At 48.9% G+C, this 18,173-nt stretch overlaps 1 protein-coding gene across 1 annotated transcript; it reads right to left on the bottom strand.

The window, feature by feature from the left end:
- Positions 1-1,678: 1,678 nt before the first annotated feature.
- Positions 1,679-7,933, bottom strand: ANKRD9 (ankyrin repeat domain 9). Its single transcript, XM_035105630.2, has 2 exons — positions 7,794-7,933; positions 1,679-2,808 (listed from the first exon to the last, which is right to left on the bottom strand). The coding sequence occupies exon 2, from the start codon at positions 2,722-2,724 to the stop codon at positions 1,837-1,839; it is 888 nt and encodes a 295-aa protein (XP_034961521.2). The 5' UTR covers positions 2,725-2,808; positions 7,794-7,933; the 3' UTR covers positions 1,679-1,836.
- Between the last annotated feature and the right edge of the window lie 10,240 nt (positions 7,934-18,173).

The following is an 18,173-nucleotide window of genomic DNA, read 5'->3' as shown; positions in this document are numbered from 1 at the left end:
ACATGATGTTCCTTTGCTGGGAATGTGCACACATTGCCCTGGCCAGAATATCAGTGATGCTGCCAAGCTGCTACTCGTGGACGAGGGGGGACATCTAAGCAGTGCTATTGCTGATTATCTATCCCTGGCAGGTGCCTGCATGTTCAGTTGCATCAAACCATCAGTTTCTCAGATTCCATTGATTTGAATTGCTCACAGGTCAGTTACGGGAAACATGCTTGGCTTGCAAGAGGTCCCCCCAGGTGCGATACTTGGCATCTCAAGGTGGAACTGGGGAAGATGAGCTAATATGGATCAATTGCCTCCACAAAGCATCTTCCTTCAATCCAAACCCTCTGTGCTTTTCTCTTTCTATGGACTGTGCTGTTATTCACATCCAGCCGAAGGCAGATAAAGTAAGAATTCTCTTAACGGCAAATGGGCATCTTTTGCAAAGTACTGGAATACGAAAGGGGGGAGGGAGATAAAAGAATGCATTCGGGGACCAGGTGGATTAGTTATTTATCATAACATAACAACTGCGTTTTGATGCAATATAAATATTCCTCCATGTTCGCCCTCCGTGGAATGCATCCCATGGCTCCACGTCTATGTTTAAAACGATATCCCAACCCCTTATAATTGCTGTGCAATGCACTCCCGAGAGGTGTGGATGTGCTGGCAGGCGCATAAGCCCTATTAGTGGATCAGAACAAAGGTTAAAAGCCCCACGGCTTTGCAAAGGCCCATGGCATGTGCCCCCTGGCATGCTCCCTACCCCTCATCTCCAGCATATGGTATTTGGGAGGCATGTTGTCTCTGGAACTGGAGGTAATATTGTCCACATGATGAATAGCCATGGCCAGCCTTCTCCTCTGAGGATAAGGCTGGAAAAGGGACTGTGCAATCCAAATCATTTTTATGAGCGCTTCGGGAAATCGCCGTAACGTTTGGACCTGTTTCGTGAGTTACCAGTGTTTGTGCTTAAAAGAGGAGGCTAGATCACACAGAAAGGATATACAGTCATACCTTGGAGGTCGAACGGAATCCGTTCCAGAAGTCTGTTTGACTTCCAAAATGTTCAGAAACCAAAGCACGGCTTCTGGTTGGCTGCAGGAAGCTCCTGCAGCCAATAAGAAGCCACGGAAGCCCCATCGGACATTTGGGTTCCAAAGAACGTTCGTAAACCGGAACACTCACTTCCGGGTTTGTGGTGTTCGGGAGCCAAAACATCCGAGTACCAAGGCGTTCGGGATCTAAAGTACAACTGTATAATAAGAAGTGAAGGCTTGCAGCAGTGGCCAATTTTCACGTTGCAGGAATGGCCTACTTGGTACTGTCTACATTGCTGACTCCATCATGACCATTCAGAGACATTGGAAGCTGGAGCCCAGCAAAGCCTTGAGGACAGCAAGTTGGCTAGCCCTGATTTATCGAATTATTTAGGCTGCTAGCCTTAGCTCTGAACACCTACGTTGCATTTTCAGACATGTACGCAGAGCATGTAGCCCTCCAAATACTGCTAGACTCCAATTCTCATAGCCCTTGGCCATTGAGCTCAACAGCACCTGGAGGGCCAAAGCTTGCTTTTAATATCTGCACAGTACCATAAAGCAAGACTTTTTCTCTCAAAATGCTCTGCAGGTATTCCACTCTGACACCACCACATTCAAATAAAAGACAACACCACAGTCAGGGATTTAAAAAACAAAACAAATTCTAATGAAAACAAATGCTTCTCCCGCTCCCACAGTTTTTATATTAAACACACCGGCTCTCCGCGCAAGAGCCGAGAGCCCTATTTTCATCACGCAAGCGGGAACTGCAAAGGAAGGACGTCCCCGGGGGGGGAAGTTCTTAACTCTTCAGTTTCAGGTCCAAGGGCTTCAGGAAGTGTGGCAAAGGCAGGTCGTCCAGCGCCTCTGGGAACTGATCTGGTGAAATGGTCCCGATTAAGACTTGCATGGACCTCACAAAGAGGGAGGGAGGCGCTAAGCCCGCCAGCCACTGGAACCTGGGCTTCCCCAGCAGGCCCTGCCATTGCTCGGAGTCCTGCAGCAGCTGCTGCTTCATGGCACAGTGGGAGCCCTGAGGCACAAAGAGGAACAGGGAGTCCAGGAGAAGCAGCTTGGTGCGCAGGTTCGAGGCCGGGCTCTCCCAGATCTGATGCAGGAGCAGGTCCAAGGGCGTGTTCCCCGTGCAGTCAACGAGGCAGGGCGAGGCCCCGTGGCCCAGCAGCAGGAGCAAACACTCGGGCCTCACCAGCTCGCAAGCCACGTGGAGGGCGGTCTTGCCTCCTTCCACTCGGCTGCACCCTCTGCGGTCCAAATAGCTGGCCCGCTCGCCCGCCGGGAAGTCTCTGATGGCCTTCAGGATCTCCAGAAGGATGTGGACGCGGTTGTAGCGCACAGCCATGGCCAAGTGAGGAGCCGAGGAATGGCAGCAGCTGAAGTGAAGGCTGGGGGTAGCCAGGGCGCTCTGAGGGAAGTTGCTCAGCAAGTAGCGGGCGTAAGGCTGGTGGTTATGCACCAGGGCGTAGAGGAGGGCCTCAGAAGGGGAGTAGGTGCTGACTTTGCCCCCTTCCTGCCAGTGGAAAGCCTCCATGCGCCTCATGTCCTCCAACAGCCACACGGGCAGCTGGTCCCTCACCGCTTGGTAGAAGGCAAAGGAGGACTTCTTGCATTGCTTCTGGGACTGGGAGCTGTGGCTGCTGTAGCTGCTCAGCCATTTGATGTTCCAGGGCATCGCTGGGGTGGCGGGTCAAGGAAGGTGGCTTCCCAGTGGTCTACCAAGCCGTTTCCTCATGAAGGCCCAAGAGCGGTGAGAATGCTGGGAAAGGAAGAAGCACAATGATGATGACGATGATAATGATAATAAATATATTATTTATACCCCGCCCATCTGGCTAAGTTTCCCCAGCCACTCTCGGCAGATTAGGACACACACTCCCCTGCCCACTCAAACATTGCCCCTCTGAGCCCATCATACAATTCTTATCAGAGGGTGCTCTTCAACACAAATAATAGAATTGGAAGAGACCACAAGGGTCATCCAGTCCAACCCCCTGCCAAGCAGGAAACACCATCAAAGCATTCCTGACATATGGCTGTCAAGCCTCCGTTTAAAGACCTCCAAAGAAGGAGACTCCACCACACTCCTTGGCAGCAAATTCCACTGTTGAACAGCTCTTACTGTCAGGAAGTTCTTCCTAATGTTTAGGTGGAATCTTCTTTCTTGTAGTTTGAATCCATTGCTCCGTGTCCGCTTCTCTGGAGCAGCAGAAAACAACCTTTCACCCTCTTCCATATGACATCCTTTTATATATTTGAACATGGCTATCATATCACCCCTTAACCTTCTCTTCTCCAGGCTAAACATACCCAGTTCCCTAAGCCGTTCCTCATAAGGCATTGTTTCCAGGCCTTTGACCATTTTGGTTGCCCTCCTCTGGACACGTTCCAGCTAGTCAGTATCCTTCTTGAACTGTGGTGCCCAGAACTGGACACAGTACTCCAGGTGAGGTCTGACCAGAGCGGAATACAGTGGTATTATTACTTCCCTTGATCTAGATGCTATAGTACTATTAATGCAGCCCAGAATTGCATTGGCTTTTTTAGCTGCTGCATCACACTGCTGACTCATGTCAAGTTTGTGGTCTACCAAGACTCCTAGATCCTTTTCACATGTATTGCTCTCAAGCCAGGTGTCACCCACCCTGTATTTGTGCCTTTCATTTTCATTTTCATTTTGCCCAAGTGTAGTACTTTACATTTCTCCCTGTTAAAATTCATCTTGTTTGCTTTGGCCCAGTTCTCTAATCTGTTAAGGTCATTTTGAAGTGTGATCCTGTCCTCTGGGGGTATTAGCCACCCCTCCCAATTTGGTGTCGTCTTTCCCTCCACTAACTCCTCAACCTTCCTCTCCACCTCCCAAACCACAATGGACTTTTAATTTTATGCTGTTTTATTTATTAAATTTGCATGTCGCCCTTCATCTGAAGATCACAGGACTTGTGTATCCCACCAAACCCTCTGGTTGATTTAGTCACTGTCCGTAATGTCCTCCTTTCTGCAGCAGAATCTTAAGCAGCTCTAGATAATAATTGCCTAAGCCCCCAACAAAGTCTGCAAGGAGAACGGAAGGGACACTTCTCCCCTCACCCTTTCACCTCTTGTGCCTCTTGATTTTCAGCACAACAGTTAGCAATTAACTCTCCTCTCCTCACCCCACTATCCCATGTCCCTTTAAAAATATATATAATAAAACGGGGAGGGAAGAGCTGGTTGAACAAACGGGGCATCTTAAATCTGGTCTGGACTGCAAACAACTTCCCTTAAGGCAGGTGAAACTGAAAACTGCAAAGGTAGCTTTTACCAGACACCTGGAATCTAAACAACTTGTAGGCAATAATCTGTTCAGGGCCATTGCCCTTGAGGTTTCCTTGGATAGGATAAGGAATATAAACTCCCCCCCCCCCCAAAAAAAGCCACATGACATCTATTTTGATTTAACTAACAAAGCTATCGGTGGTCACATTCACACCACCCATTTAAAGCACCGTGATACCACTTCAAATCATCATGGCTTCCCCTGAATAATTTGGGGAGCTGTAGTTTGTGAAAGGTGTTGAGAAATGTTAGGAAATAAGAGTGGTTTAACAGTGAATCCTTCTTCCCAGGGAACTATGGGAATTTTAGCACCCATAACAAACCACAGCTCCCAGAGTTATTTTGCGGGAGCCAAGACTGTTCAAAGTGCTATAAAGGTATCATGTGTAAATGTGACCGACGTCAACTTTATTGATTGGAAGTTCCTGGTATAACAGAATGAAGAACATGCCTTGCAACATCCTTAAAGGTAAAGGGACCCCTGACCATTAGGTCCAGTCGTGGACGACTCTGGGGTTGCGACGCTCATCTCGCTTTAATTGGCCAATAGAGCCAGCGTACAGCTTCCGGGTCATGTGGCCAGCATGACTAAGCCGCTTCTGGCGAACCAGAGCAACACACAGAAACACAGTTTACCTTCCCGCTGGAGTGGTACCTATTTATCTACTTGCACTCTGACATGCTTTTGAACTGCTAGGTTGGCAGGAGCTGGGACCGAGCAACAGGAGCTCACCCCATCACGGGGATTTGAACCACGGACCTTCTGATCAGCAAGCCTGACCAGCGCCACCCGCATCCCTTGCAACATCCTTAGATTGCGCCAAACTCTGTTGAGCAGGCATTTATCATTAATGGGCGCGAAAAATAGCAGGAGGAGATTAGTTTGCTTTGACCCCCCCCCCCAAAGAGGCATAAGATAGGTTATGAAATTCAAAGCTTGAGGCATAAACAGCACATCAAACACTGAACGAGAATTATAACTGAAGCTCTCAGAACGATATGAGCTTCAGAGGCACAGTTTTTGACATGGTGAAGCATATTGGCAGAAGGGCTGTGGCTCAGTGGCAGAGCATGCATGCAGAATAGTCTCGGGTTCAATCCTCAGCAACTCCAGGCCATATTGGAAAAGTCTGAAAGCTAGAGAGCTGCTACCAGGCAGTGTGTAGACAACAGATGAGCTGGATTGTCTCCCACTGAACCAGTGTAGGCAATCCTGAGCTAGATAAACCAATTCTTTATTTTGGACTCTTCCTTCCTTGGAGTGTTTTAAAGTAGAGATTGGATGGCCATCAGTCATGAAGGCTTCAGTGTAGAGTCCTGCATAGCAGGGGCTTGGATTTGATGACTCTTGGCGTCCCAACTCTACAATTCTATGGTATAAGGCAGCTTCATTTGCTCCTCTCTCTTCGTGGAACCTCAATGGGCTGCTCCAGCTCCATGCAACCGAAGCCCAGAATTTGTGCAGATTTAAAATTCAGAAAGGTAGCAAACTACAAATCTTCCCTCTGCACCCCTAGATTCCCAATCAGTGTAACACATGCAGTAATGTGACTTCCTATTTGTTTACAATTCCCTTCCCCCGCCCCAATTATATTTATTTGTAATTTTCTTCCTTGTAGCAACCCTTGACAACAACCCAGTGCTCCCCCAACGCACTGGATTGCTGTGTGTGTGTGTGTGTGTGTGTGCGGGAGATGATGCCAAAGTTTGTGGAGTGAGGGTGGGGGGGGGGGAGAGGGGCTCCCTGTAAGGCAACTTTTAAAAAGATATTTATTTATTATTGAATTTATATCCCACCTTTTTGTCCATTGAGCTCAAGGTGCCATACCCATGGTTCTCCTAATTTAAACCCCCAACGACAACCCTGTGAGGTAGGCTTGTCTGACCACCAGAGACAGCGGTTTGGAAAAGGGCCGCCTTACGGGCTTTGGAGCTGGTGGGTTTCCCAAGCACCTAATGGAGCAAAAGTTGTTGCTTTTTAGAAGGATGTCCTCCTTTCTGGCATCTTTTGAGCCCAGCACAAGGGGATTATCAAAGCATGTTGTTGTCACTGCTGCGTCTCTCTCTTCCTACTGACACCCCTGAGATGAGGGAACTCTGCAAGCCAACTCAGAAACAGAGTTTTCTGTCTTACTGGCGCTTGCTGAGAAGTTGAAAGGTACCCGCTTCCTGGCTCAGAGAAGCTTGCTATGAAACAATTGAGAGGTCGTTGGTCGGAAGGGACACACTATGAGGAGGTGTCACAGCGAATCAGCTGGCAGGCCTGTGACAGGAGCCTCAGTTCACATGACCGAGCTGGCGTCCCTGAGAACCCCAGTTGAGCGTAGCTATGCAAAAATAGCGTGCAGTGAATTGGGTGTGTGACTGCACCCAACCATGAAGTTGCCACACCGCCAGCCTCACACCGCTGCCAAATCTGGTCGCATTCTGGCAGCTGCAGTGAACATGGTTTGAGTGCGATTTACCACAAAAAAACTCGCTCAATGCGCACTCTCCATTGGCCAGTTTGGTCATTTTCAGGGGCCCAAAGTGCTTTCAGTGCGAGGCAGCTGCTTGGTCCATCTAGCTCAGTATTGCCCACACTGACCGGCAGTGGAGCTCCAGGGTTTCAGGGAGGGTGTGTCTCTCAGCCATACCTGGAGATGTTGGGGATTGAACCAGCGACGTTCTGCATGCCAGGCAGATGCTCTGCCACCGAGCTACAGCCCGTCCCCATTTCAGACCAATGAAATGCCACAACTTTGTCTTTCCAGATGTTGCAGCGCCATGATCTCAATTCTAAGCTCTCCCCACCTTCTCCAGCAACCTCCTCCTCTCCTTGCTGCCTTCTGGAGGAGCTGCCTTCATCTTTCTTCCAACACAAGTCCAGGCTGCCCTCTCCAGGCCCTCCACCTCTCCTCACCTCCAAGCTCAGGAGTCCTGCTCCCTTCCTTGCTTGGCAAATTCTCTCTCCTGTCCCATGGCATTCTGGAGAGGACCTTATTACTTTTAGGGGAACCATCTCCGGGGCCAAGGCTTCAGAGCAGAATGGAATTCTCGCAACCCCAAGCTCTGCAGCTCCCCGCCCCCCAAACTCTCCTTCTTCCTTCCTTGGAGGTTTTAAAGCAGAGATTGGATGGCTATCTGTCCTGGATGGTTGGACTAGTTGATCCTTGAGGGTCCCTTCCAACTCGACAATTCTGCGATTCCCCCGCATCATTTCGAGGCGCCCCTCCCTCCCTTCTCTTCCCACATCTCCATCTTCGCCTCCCGCGCCCCCAATTCTCTCCTCCTTCGCCCCAGATCTCGCCTTGCGCCTCCTGCCTTTGCAGAGAAAGGGGTCGCCCGCCCCACTTGCGGGTGGGTGGGTGGGTGGACGGACGCATCTCGAAGCCCAGGGGAAGCGGCTGCTCGACGGGAAAGAAGCCCGAGCGGAATCATCCTTACCTCGCCTCCGCTGCAGGCGATGATGCCGCCTCGGACTTGGAGAGGGGAAATTGCGCGTGGGCGCCGACGCTGCTTGCCGGCTCCTTGCAGCCGAGCCGGCTTCCTGCTGGTGCTGCTGCAATGAATGAGCTGCGCCTCTCGCTCCTGCTCTCCGCCCTCGGCAACCACACGCAGCTCAGCCCGGCCCTCCGCGAGCTCCTCCGCGGCCTGCGCTCTCCTCCTCCCCGCTCTCCTCCGGTCGTTGCCGCCGCCGCCGCTTGCGCAGAGCTGGATCGCCGCTTCCCTTCCCGGAGCGCAGGAGAGGCAGCAACCGCGCAGCAGCAGCAGCAGCCAAACCTCGGCTGCCTCCTCTAGGCTCTTTTATCCCCTCCGGGCCGGGGAAGGTCAGTTCGGACCGGGGAACTGTCCAGCGCCCCGTGATTGGTCCCCGACCAGGGCTCCCCCAACTTCCCATTGGCTGCGAAGGAGGAGAGGCCGGGGCCCCGCGACGATTGTTTGCGTCAGAGGGAGGCGAAGTTCCAAGGAACTTGGCCGGGCTGCGCGCGCGCCATGGAGACCAAGCGAGGACGCGGAGGAAGGAAGGAAGGAAGGAAGGAAGGAAGGAAGGGGTGACTCAGGTGGCATGGGTGCCACCCCCGCGAAGAGGATCAGGTGGTCCCTTCCAGGCGCATCAGAGTTGGGAGAGCCCAACTTCCACATGCATGCGCGCCGATCCTCTTCCTTCCTTCGCCTTCTCTCGAAACCTCTTGCACCTCTTGGGGTGGGAGGAGCCGTTTTGCAGGATTGCAAGTATCCAACTTTGCCGCTGCTAACTTTTTATTTATTTACTTCATGTGTGCACTCAGGGAGTGATCAGCACCTCCACTATGGAGAAGAGCTCTTCCGAAATCTATCAGAAAGAGCAGGGACTGAGTTTGACCTCTACGCACACAGGGAGGCGCGCGCGCAGAGGTGCCCTTGCTGGGCGCAGGGAGGGCGGTGGTGGTTCTCCACATTCAGCGTGAGAAGTTGTGCGTCGTGTCTGAAAGTGGGAAGAAAGGTGGCGCACCTTAGGATTCGGCCCAGGGACAATCCTTTGCCTAGAACCTGAAATTAATGATCAAGACTGTGTGACATTTGGGCTGTGCCCAGGAATTATACTTAGATTTTTTTATATATATAAAAAGTGTGTGTGGTTTTGTGTGTGTATTCCCTTTACCTGTAAAATGGAACTAAAACCTATATTGCTTGGAGTTGAATGTACGACCTCTTTAAAACCAGGTCTATTCTACTTTTGGTCATGGTGCTCACAAGTGGAATTGAATGGTTGACTAGAAGATGTTTTTAAGGTTGCTCGTGAAAGCATTCTTGCAGTCTTATTCCAAGCAGGTTTGCTCAGAAGTACCGTATGTTGGGTTGTGAGTGGCCTTTTAGCAGCGCATACAGTAGCTCACTGAAAGTGCTAAACGGACACCATATATAAAAAAGAGGAAAGTGTGCATTATTGCTTTCTATCCAATTTAATAAATCAGCTAAGATTAATAAGGTGGCAGTCCTGGAAGGCAGTCCTCCTGATTTCAATGGAATTTGGCTCTATGCAAGGCTGCCAACTTTTTGGGGCCAGTCGACACATTTAGAATTTTGAGGAAGTGCCGTGGTCCCGGAAACGTTGCTGTAGGGATGTGACAAGCTGGAACGTGTCCAAAAGAGGGCAACCAAAATCGTCAAAGGCCTGGAAACGATGCCTTATGAGGAATGGCTTAGGGAGCTGGGTATGTTTTGCCTGGAGTCGGAGAAGAGAAGGTTAAGAGGTGATATGATAGCCATGTTCAAATATATAAAAGGATGTCATATAGAGGAGGGAGAAAGGTTGTTTTCTGCTGCTCCAGAGAAGCGGACACGGAGCAATGGATTCAAACTACAAGAAAGAAGATTCCACCTAAACATTAGGAAGAACTTCCTGACAGTAAGAGCTGTTTGGCAGTGGAATTTGCTATCAAGGAGTGTGGTGGAGTCTCCTTCTTTGGAGGTCTTTAAACGGAGGCTTGACAGGCATATGTCAAGAATGCTTTGATGGTGTTTCCTGCTTGGCAGGGGTTTGGACTGGATGGCCCTTGTGGTCTCTTCCAACTCTATGATTCTATGACATAACAAAAAAAAATGGCTACCAAGAGCAGCAAGAAAGACAAGACTGCAAAATGGTGCAAGTCCCCCATCAAGCGGGGGTGGGGGGTGGGAGGGAGGCACTGCTACACTCACTCGCAGAGAGAAGCTCTGTTCAGATCAGCAGGGAGGCTGGGTGTCCAATCCAGGCACCCAGTGAAAGTTTACAGGGGTGACATGTTCAGGGTTGGGAAGGCTGAGCCAGTGCAAACAGGAACTTCCATATGTGCTATAATCTGGCCTTGGAATGTGTTAGGAAAGCGTATCATTCAGAGCGTTTGCCAAGCTCTATGTGGAAACCTAGACTGAGGCAAATAGCATTGTACATTCCCCACTGAAAAGTAGGTCAATGCAATCCAAACAAAGCTATGAAGATCTCTGGCGATGTCCCAAACTTCATTTATTTGGTCTTTCCTGATTATATAAAAAAAGGCAAAACTTAGGAAATGCCAAAAACAGTGTCTAAAATTGAGCTTCAGACCCCAGGCCAAAATAACCCTCCTGCCCCCCATCCCCGACTAACGCAGTTCTGAGATAAACAGTTTAAAATCCTTGTTGACCTACCCAGGGTTAAAAATACAGGCTGCTGCATTTTGAGACCAGCTAATGTTTCTGAGCTGTTTCCAAGGGCAGCCTCACATAGAACACAGTGGTAGTAATGGGAAGGGGGTGGAGTCAGCAGAGCCCTTTCACCTGGCAACCATTCCGCAGTGCTTTGAGCTGCCACCTTAACGGAGAATGAAATCTGAACCTTCGGAACATTGTGCTATTAGAAACAGAAGTTGAGTTTGAGGATTAGCTATGGCTTTCTTTTGCCCAAGGTCACTCACACGCAGCCACTTTTGATAGTATTGATAAGACTGTTGTCAGAACAATACCATTCTGGTGCCCTGTTGTGATGATATATAGACAGCTACAAATGGGGCTGGTTTCCTTGACCAAAGGTATGCACTTAACAATCACATTTTAGTTAATGGCTGTTTGCCATACCTCCCGTATTTTTTGCTCCATAGGACGCACCTAGTTTTTAGAGGAGGAAAACAAGAGAAAAAATACTTTGCTTTCTTGAATTGTCCTAGGCATAGCAGCCAACTACTAGAGGCCTAGGTGCCTTTGCCCCCCCCATTAAATATTTGAGTAAGCTTCTTTTGCAAAAGGGGAAAGCTCCATATATATTTTTAGGATCAGCTCAAAGTTGTGCAGTTTTTTTTGCAAATGGGGAAAGCCCCGTTTTTTGGGGGGGAGGGGCAGCTCACAGCTGTGCATCTTTTTTGCAAAGGGAGAAACCTCCATTTTTTACGATCAGCTCAAAGTTGTTGAGTTTCCTTGCGAAGGGAAAAAAATCATGTTTTTATGGGGTTCAACTCACAGTTCTGCAGCTTCTCTAGGAAAGGAAAAGGACCCATTTCTATAGTTTCCAGACAGATAATCTAATCAGCCAGTCACATGTCTCCCTCTGCAGACAACAATTGAGGCCTGGGTGGGCCGGGAAGGGAGCTAGCTCCCTTATCTCCCTCCCCGATCTCTTGCAATCAGCTGCTGAGCTGATTCCTTTCAACACTCTCTTTCCCTCTTGTTAGCCTTTAGATCCATAAGACGCGTTTTTTTCCTCCCAAAAAGTAAGAGGAAGTGCCTGTGCGTCTTATGGAGTGAATGTGTGGTCCCTGGAGCCGAACTGCCCAGGGGCTAAAAAAAGAGAGAGCACGATCTGCCTTTAGCCCCTGGGCAGTTCGGCTCCAGGGACCACACATTCGCTCCATAAGACGCACAGGCACTTCCTCTTACTTTTTTGGAGGAAAAAAGCGTGTCTTATGGAGCGAAAAATATGGTATGTGGCTACTTTTAAACCATATTTAAACTACTTTTAAATCATAGAAAGAAGCACTGAGCCAAAACGTCTCCACCAATTTCTCAGAAGTTTCCTTCCCTGAGAAAAAAGACTTCCATTTTCTTCCTTCGTTCTCAAGGCAATTTAGATTATCTTTAGCATTTCTGTGGGCGCAGGATTTTGAGCTTACCTTCTAGCTGCGAGGCTAGATGTGTCTTTTTCTTTCCTGTTTTTCTCCAGTGCTCTGTAGCCTGTCAGTCTGCCTGCACTTCTTGATTTGGAAAAAGCCACATGTTGCCTTCTCCTGGTCTTCCATTGCTGCTCCTAAAAGCTGTCATCATGTGATAGTGGGCACAGCCCAGGAAGCCCATTTGACTATAGTCAACTAAACCAGGTGCTGGGAGCTGATGGGTCTCAAAGCCTCAGTGAATTAGAGACTTCCCATCTGGCGGATTGAGAAGACAAGACCAATATTGGGCCCAACAGTAGATAAGGCCAGTGCCGGATTTACGTATAAGCTAAACAAGCTATAGCTTACGGGCCCACTCTCTTGGGACCCCCCAAAAAAAACTAAAGAAAAGAAACCCGGATGTACATTTCCAAAATATAAGATGAAAAAACAAATAAAATAAAACCTACATACAGCAACAGTTTTTTGTGTTGTGTAGGCTGCTATTTTGTTATGTGCAAATGGCTTTAGATCCCTATTAGGTCCATAAACTACCATATAGCATATATTCAACACACAAAAACAGCAGCAATTTGTTTGTTGATAAAAGACAGCTGGACATATTAAAGGGCCCCATTGCCTTCAGTAGCTTAGGGCCTCATCAAAACTAAATCCGGTCCGATTCTGCATGTGCTGTAGAGGGAAGTGAAGGGCAGATAGGGCTCATCAACCAGGGAAGGAACCCCATCTAGGAGAAGAAAAACTCTGACCCAAACCTCTGCTTCCTTTTGGGACATCTTTGAGAGGAGAAAAGGCTAAGGAGCAAACCCTACACCAGGGATGAAACTAGGCTTTTTTTCACCCGGGTCAAAGACCCAGTTTGGCGCACACACACCCATGCACATTTGCGCGTGCACGCACACACACACACACACACACACACACACACACACACACACGGAGAGAGAGACTGAGACCCTCAATGGTGCCCCCCTGGAGGCTTCACCCAGGGCTATGGCTCTGCCCTGCACAAATCCAGAGTGGAGTCCCTAAGATGTTTGGATGGCGCCTTGTATGCTTCCATCCGGCAACTCCTACAGCCAAGCTGGTGCCAAATGTATTGCTCTGCCAGGCCGAGAGGGTGGGGGGCAGGGGTTGTCATCTGAGGAGCCCAGGCTTTCCATACACGCTGCCCCTGCCCATGCTTGCGCCCCTGGGAGGTCACTTCGGTGCAGGGCCGTCTTAAGCACACCCAGCGCCATGGCACAAAAGTCCCTCCGGCGTCCTGTCCCTTTCCCAAAATTTAGCCTGGGGTGGAGGGCGCCATTGGCCAGTCCTCTCGCTGATGCCCAGCGGTCGCGAGGAGCTGGGCTGGCCAGCGAGGCGCTCATGAGAGGCACGCAACGCAGACGCCGCCGAGAGGGAGGTGAGGAGGAGTAGGAGAAGCCGCGGCAGCGACTCTGGTGACCCCCAAGCCCGCGTCCCGGCTGTTGTTGCCTTCAGTCAATCAGGGTCAGCCTGCACATTTGTACACAGAGCCAAAAAGAGACGCCCGCCTTGCCCCAGCAGTGCTGCAGCCGAGGGAGAGGAGGAGGTGGCAGCGGAGCCATAGGGCTTAGTGGCTCGTTGCGCCCCGCCAATGCTGGGGTGCCCCTGAGAGGCCAGCGCCCAGGCGCAACGAGCCACTAGCTCCTATGGGAAGGACACCTCTGCTTCGGTGCTGCTAACACAGCAGTTTGACTTCGCTCTTGGAGACACACTCCATTGTCTCTCGAGACAGTTGCATGCCAACCATCTACTCTGCATCTCATTCACATCTGCGTGAACACCAGTTGCAAGGAGCCCTGGCCAAGAATGGCCAGTGCTCCAGGGTAATTAACAACAGTCTTAACAACACAACACAGACTCTCCACCCAGGATATATGCCCTTCAAGGAGCACAGTCAGCAGGAGCCACGTCCTTTTGGACCCCCAGTAAATTGTGTGGACAGTCTTGTCTCTCTGCTTGATCCAATATTTGCTTTTGTCTTTGCTGCTCTGGGAGAGGCCCACTCAGCTCCTCTGCTTCAAAAAAGACTTCTTAGGTCAAAGCCCAGTTAGTGTGAGCCATCATTTTGCACTGTGCCATGCCAAGATAACTGGCATTAACAATGGGCTCTGCTTTCCGTTTCCCTGTTTCTACTGTTTTCATCTGGGAACCCCACAGTGACTCAGGCAGTGAGGGAGGACATGAGTTGGAAACAATGACATAAGCAAAGGACAGACACCAGCAGCTCTTGTTATTTGAGCTTCCTGGAGTCTCTGGTGCCTGTTCACTTTGGAGCTTCAGCCCAAACATGTTGAATTCCGAGTGACATCTGGGGGATCAAAAGAATCTTTCTTTTCTTTTCTTTTTTTTAAAAAAGGAATGGGCCAGGAACCAAAACTTTCCAAGGCAGCATCTATGGTCCACCCAAGCCTGAAAGAATCCTGAAAAGGAATTGTTTCTGCTTCACATTACATTCACACGCGAGCAGTAATGAAATGTTTAAAAAGGGATTCCTTCTACTGCACTGTTATGTAAACAAGACTATGGGAAAAGACCCAGGGCAGAAAGCCTAGCTCCCAAAGCCAAGATTCTTGTTATTCTGAAGTCAAATGAAGGGAATGTGATGATGTAACAATACAGCCTGGGAATAATAATAATAATAATAATAATAATAATAATAATAATATACCGCCCTATACCCAGAGGTCTCAGGGTAGTTCACAGAATAAAATCAAAATATAAAACCACAAAATATATAACAAAAATAAAAACAACAACCCAATAACCCCCCCCCAAAAAAACACACACATTCTCAAAGGGCATACTGTACTGGTAGGATGTCAATCAAATCAACCAAAGGCCTGGTTTTAAAAAATGCTTTTGCGTGACGCCTAAAGATGTATAATGAAGGTGCCAGGTGAACCTCCGTGGGGAGAGCATTCCACAGATGGGGAGCCACTGAAGAGAAGGCCTGTTCTCGTGTCTCCACTCTCCGGACCTCTCAAGGAGGAGGCACACGAAGGAGAGCCTCAGAAGATGATCTCAGGGTCTGGGCAGGTTCATACGGAAAGAGGTGGTCCTTGAGGTATTGCGGTTCTGAACCGTTTAAGGCTTTATCCAGCACTTTGAATAGGACCTGAAAACTAACTGGTAGCCAGTGCAGTCGGACCAGTATTGGTTTAATATCAGGCATAGGCAAACTCGGCCCTCCAGATATTTTGGGACTACAACTCCCATCATCCCTAGCTAACAGGACCAGTGGTCAGGGATGGTGGGAGTTGTAGTCCCAAAACATCTGGAGGGCCGCGTTTGCCTATGCCTGTGTAATATGCTCAAGCTGTCTTGCTCCAGTGAGCAACCTGGCTGCTGAATTCTGCACCAGCTGAAGTTTCCGAACCGTCTTCAGAGGCAGCCCTATGTATAACGCATTGCAGTAATCTAACCCTGAGGTTACCAGAGCATAGGCAACAGTAGATAGGGGTGTAGCTGGGCCGCCAGCTGAAGCTGATAGAAGGCCCTCTGGGCCACTGAGGCCACCTGAGCCTTGAGCGACAGCAAAGGATCCAGGAGTACCCCCAAGCTACAAACCTGGTCCTTCAGACGAATTGTAACCCCCATCAAGAGCAGGTGATCTCCCACCCATCCGGTCTAGGGAACCACCCACTAACAGTGCCTCAGTCTTATCTGGATTGAGCTTCGGTTTGTAGGCTTTCATCCAGTCCATTACTGAGGCAAGACACTGGTCCAGCACTTCTACTGCCTCACCGCAGATGTAAAGGAGAAGTAGAGTTGAGTGTCATCAGCATACTGCTGACAACGTACTCCAAACCTCCGGATAACCCCACCTAGCATGTAGATGTTTTATATATATAAAGTTAGGGGGCGTCTTATACAAGATAGTGCCGAAGCCATTTTCTTCAATCTGAGCAAAATAGGGGGTGTCTTATACAGCCATACCTCGGGTTACCAACACCTCGGGTTACGAACTCCGCAAACCCGGAAGTATTCTTGTCGCACGCGTGTTCTGCGCATGCGCAGAAGCGGCGTGCGCGTTTTGCGCATGCGCAAAATGGCGCTTCGGGTTACGACCATTTCGGGTTACGAACTGCGTAGGTACCACTGTACATGGGGGCGTCTTATAGACAGAGAAATATGGTGATTCCCAATGAAAATGATGAAGACGAGTGTGACATTTCCTTTGATAAATCACAGAAAGAAATCACAGAAAGAAACGCAGAAGACTCTTGTCATCTTAGAATCATAGAATCATAGAATCATAGAATCATAGAGTTGGAAGAGACCACAAGGGCCATCCAGTCCAACCCCCTGCCAAGCAGGAAACACCATCAAAGCATTCCTGACAGATGGCTGTCAAGCTTCTGCTTAAAGACCTCCAAAGAAGGAGACTCCACCACACTCTTTGGCAGCAAATTCCACTGCCGAACAGCTCTTACTGTCAGGAAGTTCTTCCTAATGTTTAGGTGGAATTTTCTTTCTTGTAGTTTGAATCCGTTGCTCCGTGTCCGCTTCTCTGGAGCAGCAGAAAACAACCGTTCTCCCTCCTCTATATGACATCCTTTTATATATTTGAACATGGTTATCATATCACCCCTTAACCTTCTCTTCTCCAGGCTAAACATACCCAGCTCCCTAAGCCGTTCCTCATAAGGCATCGTTTCCAGGCCTTTGACCATTTTGGTTGCCCTCTTCTGGACACGTTCCAGCTTATCAGTATCCTTCTTGAACTGTGGTGCCCAGAACTGGACACAATACTCCAGGTGAGGTCTGACCAGAGCAGAATACAGTGGTACTATTACCACTGTACAGTGGCACTATTACCACTATTACCAGAGCAGAATACAGTGGTACTATTATCTTCTCAGAGGCCTCAAGTACAGGAAGTGCCAGCTAGGAAAGTCACACAGGAATGTGTTTTGAACAATTTTTTTTTATATAAAAAAAACACCCACCCACTTTCCCTCTGTACAGAAAAAATTGGAACAGATGTTTCATGGTAGCAGAGTCATCTAAGAGATTTCCATGCAAATGGTCAAATCCAGACAGCTCCACCCTGCTCATGGGGCATGAGACATCTCTCTCTTTGAAGCAATGAAATTCACATTTGCAGTGGTTAAAAAAACAAACAAACTTTCAGCTTCCAGGCTTTATATTTTTAGTAACATAGTTTTTATGCATTTTCATCTTAATAATGTTTAACATGGTTGCATTGCATTGAGGTATATCTTGGTTTACATTAGAGTATATGACCTGCGACAATTACATGAAATTAAAAATAAAAATAAAGCAACAATAAACACTCAGACAAATGTTTATGAATATATTAACAAAGTTGTGTCAAAATGTGCTTATCAAAATGATTACTGCATTTGCAGTACTGCCAGTAAAGTTATAGCAGTAGTAGCAGCAGCAGCAGCAGCCGTAATTATTTTAGTTTAGTTTACAGTGGTACCTCATGTTGCAAACAGGATCCATTCCGGCGGCCCGTTTGAAACATGAAAAGGCCGCAACATGCACACACGCATGACACAAGGTGGTGCTTCTGCGCATGTGCAAAGCGCGATTTAGCACTTCTGCGCATGCGCGCAGGTCACGGACACGCCGAACCCGGAAGTAACTCATTCTGAGACTTCCGGGTTCGGCGCGTCGGTAACCTGAAAAGACGCAGCCCGCAGCAGACATATCCTGAGGTATGACCGTATTTTATTTTATTATGTCACCCGTCTGTCTGGGTTGCCCCAGCCACTCTGGGTGGCTCCCAACAAAATATTAAAAACACAATAAAACATCAGCCATTAAAAACTTCCCAGTACAGGGCTGCCTTCAGATATCTTCTAAAAGTCAGATAGTTGTTTATTCCCTTGACATCTGATGGGAAGGTATTCCACAGGGTGGGCGCCACCATAGCTGCCAAGTTTTCACTTTTCTTGCGAGGAAGCCTATTCAGCATAAGGGAAAATCCCTGTAAAAAAGGGATAACTTGGCAGCTATGGGCGCCACTACCGAAAAGGCCCTCTGCCTGGTTTCCCTGTAACTTCGCTTCTCGCAGTGAGGGAACTGCCAGAAGGCCCTCAGCGCTGGACCTCAGTGTCCAGGCTGAATGATGGGGGTGGGGACGCTCCTTCAGGTATACTGGACCAAGGCCGTTTAGAGCTTTACAATAAATCCACATTAAGCAATGGGCTGCTTTAATACC

This window comes from Zootoca vivipara, chromosome 1 (genome assembly GCF_963506605.1).
Source record: "Zootoca vivipara chromosome 1, rZooViv1.1, whole genome shotgun sequence".
Lineage (NCBI taxonomy): Eukaryota > Metazoa > Chordata > Lepidosauria > Squamata > Lacertidae > Zootoca > Zootoca vivipara.
The sequence above is the reverse complement of the archived record's forward strand: the minus strand, read 5'-3'. Positions and strand labels throughout refer to the sequence as shown.